The following is a 4972-nucleotide window of genomic DNA, read 5'->3' on the forward strand; positions in this document are numbered from 1 at the left end:
CAGAGATCGTTATACAGTCTCTTCCTAGTCACTGCGCTCAAATACTCTAACGAAAACCGCGCGCATATAAAACGTAACGAGTCCACAACTTCTTTTAGATAGCCACGGATACCACCTGGCATACACAATGAGTCCACAACTTCTTTTAGATAGCCACAGATACCACCTGGCATACACAATGTCGTAACGGACAACTCAGGCAAAACCCTGCCTAATCTAACTTGGCAAACGGTGCGCAAAAAGGGATCCTTTACATCCCTCCAAAACAGAAAGCGGTTTGCCAACTGACGTAAAAAGAGATGCGTTAAACCTAACCCCCCTTCCCGTAACTGTCGAAAGAGATTTGTACGACTCATCCTCTCCCAAGTTGATCCCCAAACAAAAACTGCGAAAACACGATGTAACTTTTGGACGTTTGCCCGTGAACAGTGGAGTACCTGTAACACATACCAAAGTTTGCTCGCCATAAAAAGGTTGCAAATCGTTGTGCGAGCGAAAATGGATAAATTGGCGCCCTTCCACTTCTCTGCCTTTTCCTTAAGCTCTACGGCTTGTCTCCTCCAGTAAGGGTCACTGTCAGCATAATACTCTAGGGGAACACCAAGGTACTTCACCGGTGTCGTCACCCACTTTACATTTTGAAATACCACCGGTGTTGAACTCCACTCTCCGTGCCAGATGCCCGGGCACTTGTCCCAGTTTACAGCACATCCACTAACATAACAAAATTATTTAACTGTATTAATGACCCTAGCAATGCTTTGTTGATCTACGCAAAATACAGCGATATCGTCCGCGTATGCTAAACTTTAATTTCAGCTGCATGAAGTTGAAATCCCTTGACAGTGTCGTTTTTTTATTATGCTTAAACATAATGATTCAATATATATGCAAAAGAGGAGGGGGGAAAGAGGACACCCCTGCCTCACGGACCTCTGCACTTCTATACGCCTTCCAACCGCTTTGTTAACGATAAGTCTAGTTGTACAGTTGTTATAAGCCATGCGCACACCCTCTAGAATAACTGATCCGATGTTACTATGTTCCCAAACCGCCATAAGTCCATCGTGGGGCACATGATCAAACGCCTTTTCCAGGTCTACCTATAGCATTGCGACGCCTGTATGCGTCACGTCGCAAATCTCAAGCACACTCCGTGCCTTGTGTATATTCGTAAAAAATGACCTGCCTTTAATACCACATGTTTGATGCGGCCCCACTAAGATGCTAATTACGGTCTGCAACCTTCTAGCCAATATTTTCATTAGTATTTTATAATAAACGTTTGTTAAGCTTATGGGCCGGTACGATGTGACTTGGCGGAGTTTGACAATATCATCTGTTTTGGGAATTAAGATCGTGTGTGAAGCCGAAAACGATGGTGGAAGCGTTTCTAACATATACGCTTCTTCAAACGCAGCAGTTAACACAGGGGATATGTCATGTTTAAAAGCCTTATAAAAAGCAGCACTCAGGCCATCTGGGCCTGGTGACTTTCCCAGGTTTAAGTTGTCAATAGCTTCCTTAACCTCCTCGACGGTGATAGGGGATTCCAAAAGTGACTTTGCTTCATCATCAATTTTTGGCAGGAGTGACACAAATTCACTTTCAAACTTTGCCAGTTCAATAGGGCTTCGAGAAAACAAGGTCCTATAGTGTTCAAAAAAAGCACGTTCAATATGTACTTTTTCACTGATAATTGTGCCATTATATTCAATTTCCGTTATTTCGTTACGGAGAGCGTATCTTTTTTCCGTCCCCAGCGCTCTCTTGGTGGGCATTTCGCCCGCTATAAATTTTTCCGCTCTCGCTCTGACAAGCGCTGCGTGATACCGCACCGCATCTATCTGCTCAAGTTTAGCTTTTGTGGCCCGTATCTCTTCTTTAAAGCCCCCGGTGCTCGCCTTTCTTCAGCAACCATCGTCTGCAACATAGTGCGCAACAGGCTTTCTTGCTTTTGTTTCTCCTTTTTAATGGCACTTGCCCTTTCGATTGCTCCCATTTTTATTTCTTGTTTGAAATGTTCCCAGTGAACGCCGAATTTTTCACTGCTGCACTTTTCTATTTTTTCCAAAGATTTTCTTACTCGTTTCATAAAAATATCATCTTCTAAGAGTTTGTCATTTAATTTCCATAAATCCCACGTAAATTTCTTGGTGTTTTCCTTTTTACTACCAAGGCAAAAGCAAACTAAGCAGTGGTCGGAGAACGAAACAGGGGATACGCTATAGTCACAACACGAAGGCAGCAATTCGGCTGAAATGTATGCCCTATCTAAGCGGGCGTGGCTAGCCCCTTGAAAATGTGTAAACTGGACATCTCTTCCGCTGCCAAAACAATCTCCCACGTCTTCCAGACCGAAATCATTCACAATTTCGCATAATAATACAGTGCTTACATCACGATAAGGCGTATTGCCTGTTTTGTCCCATTCCGAGCAAACACAATTAAAGTCACCCAGTACCACTGTATATCGTTCGCTGCTGCAGTATTTTCCTATTTCTTCAAAAAAATCGCGCCTTTCTTGCACTCTAGTTGGTGCATATACACAAATCACTCGCCACTGCTCTGATGATAATGAGAAATCACAAAATACAAAGCGCCTATTCTGGCATGCTGTTACGTTTTCAATCACCACCTCTAACGACTTGCGTATCAGAAGAACACAGCCTGCCGACAGTCCAACAGCGTGGCTAACACATACATAGTAGCGCGGTGTAAAAGGCCGCACCATAACGTCGGTCTGGTCCTCACTTTCGACTTTCGTTTCCTGAATGGCGATGATGTCAAGATCTTTCTCCGTTACAATGCGGTACAGTTGATTTTGTCTCCTCTTAGCTGAGAGTCCTCGTACATTGAGGGTAGCTAATCGAAATGGCTTATGGAAGGACAACATTTAGGGGAACCAGACCGAGCGCATGGCGCTTACCTTAATCTCACGCCGTATGATGTGCGTTGGCCTACACGTGTTCACGTAATCTTAGTGCCGCCTTGTCCAGGTGACAACCCTCCTGGCTTGGCTGCTGCTCGCTGATTCTTTTTCCCCGTACGGCCTGCCACGGCGCCTCTTGCTTTCGCTGGTTGGGTTCCTCCCCAGCCTCTGGGCCATCTTCATGACGGCGCTTGTTTGGCTGCACCTCGAAGTCTATTAATGCGCTCTCAGCTCCGGTAGTTTCAACGCTGTCCCCTTCTTGAGCGGCGCCGTCCGCCTCCCGAGAAGAGTCAGCTTTTGGCCCGATGTTCCCCTGCGTCTTCACTGTCTTGCTCGCGTCCATTTCCGTAATGGCCTTGCCCGTTGCCTTCTCAAGGCTGTCCCCTTCTGAATCGCCGGCGTCCGCCTCCAGAGAAGAGTCGGCTGCTGGCCCGATGCTTCCCTGCGTCGTCACTGTCTTGCTCGGTTCCTTTCCCGAAGTGGCCTTGCCCGTTGCCTTCTCGAGGTTAGCGTTCGGGGGTTCAGGCGTTGCGGGCGCCGCTGCACCTTCGTCTTCTTCGTCCATAACGAGGTCACTATTGTCTCCCTCCAAACCTCGACCCACAGCCCGGGCGTACGAGCGGGTGCAGTCTGCCTGCTCGTGCCCGAAGGCGTGACATTCAGAGCACCTGGGGACCCGGCATTCTCGGCGAATATGACCAGCCCTCTGACACCTGAGGCACATTGGGGCTCGTCCAGGCACCGCGACGAGCACAGTGCTGGGGCCCAACCGCAGCTGATGAGGCAACTGGTCTGGAGTGACACCTTCGTGCAAAACGAGGCGCACAATCCGTGTTGTCGACTCGGAGTTCTCAAAGTCCTCGACACGCCAATTATCACTCGTCACCTCCTTCACGTCGCCGTACTCGGAGAGTACCTTGCGTATGGTTTCGTTGGTCACGTTGAAGGCGACCCAATGCAGCTTCACCCGGAGTTCGTGCCTTACTGGGTCAACGACGAGGCAGGGCCGTCCTTTCACTTTGAGCGGCCCGCGTTCCAGCAGTTTTTTCTTCGCGTCGTGCGTCCGCAACTTAACGTGCCATACGTGAGACATCTGGAACGCCCCTATGCCACCAACTTCCTTTATAACATCGGCGTCTCTCAACGGTTCTCTGAAGTCGTCAATTCTATACGGTCGACCGCCGACGTCGCAATGCAGAACGACCACGTGGTTCATCGCTTCTCCGGTGAGCAGGGGGGGGGGGGGCAGAACAACACGGTAATCCTTTGGCAACAAAGAATATGGTTCACCACGGCCGGCGTCGGCCGTTAACGCAGCTCGCACGGAGCCAACCATCCTGCGTCCGCTCCTTTCGGCAGCCGAAGGCAGAATGACTAGGCCATGGGACGGGCACCGCCGGCCCTGGTAATATAAGGTATATATTGTACAACAAGTTTACACTTTTATTTAGTTTTGGCATTTCAAGCAGCTTAGGTGACTATTCGTTGTATTGCGCTCGTGCAGTAAGCGTCCCCCGAGTTTCCACAATAGCTCACGTCTAGCAATTGCATTTCGTAGACGGAAAAGCGTTCGCGGATGCGTAGCCGTGCCGTTGACCGCTGTGCTTGTTCGCCCAGCGCAAGTAACTGCTTCCCGCACCCTATTTTTACGCTGCACGGTAAAAATATCAGTTGATTTTATTTCCTTAGTACCTATATTGACTTCGATGACTCTTCTCCCGCCTTCAAGAGGCCTTATATTTTCCTACTGGCGTACCAGTCAGCGAAGCGTCGCATGTGCGCTTGTGCAGCGCTTGTGCGAAGCGACCTTGACTTGGAGCTAGATACAGTGTACAAACTAACCAAGTAAAGAAAGGCCCATTCTTCCATTCACAAACGTGTCCTGGCTTCGTTTCAACTGAGCGAACGAATTGCGACGACCTGTCGGCGGCCGGCGGACGAAACGCTTGGACGACTGACTCTGTCTGAAGGCCGGGGAGCCGTGCAGTAGCGCAGCCAATTGCGAGCTCGGCTCCTCGCCACGTCACACGAAAACGCCGC

General features: G+C 49.1%; 1 protein-coding gene across 1 annotated transcript; it reads right to left on the minus strand.

The window, feature by feature from the left end:
- Window positions 1-2960: 2960 nt before the first annotated feature.
- Window positions 2961-4268, minus strand: LOC144153481 (uncharacterized). Its single transcript, XM_077685123.1, has one exon. The coding sequence runs from the start codon at window positions 4266-4268 to the stop codon at window positions 2961-2963; it is 1308 nt and encodes a 435-aa protein (XP_077541249.1).
- Window positions 4269-4972: the final 704 nt, after the last annotated feature.

The sequence above is a fragment of the Haemaphysalis longicornis genome, unplaced genomic scaffold (assembly GCF_048455015.1).
Source record: "Haemaphysalis longicornis isolate Haplotype H1 unplaced genomic scaffold, Haemaphysalis longicornis Haplotype H1 scaffold_9, whole genome shotgun sequence".
NCBI lineage: Eukaryota > Metazoa > Arthropoda > Arachnida > Ixodida > Ixodidae > Haemaphysalis > Haemaphysalis longicornis.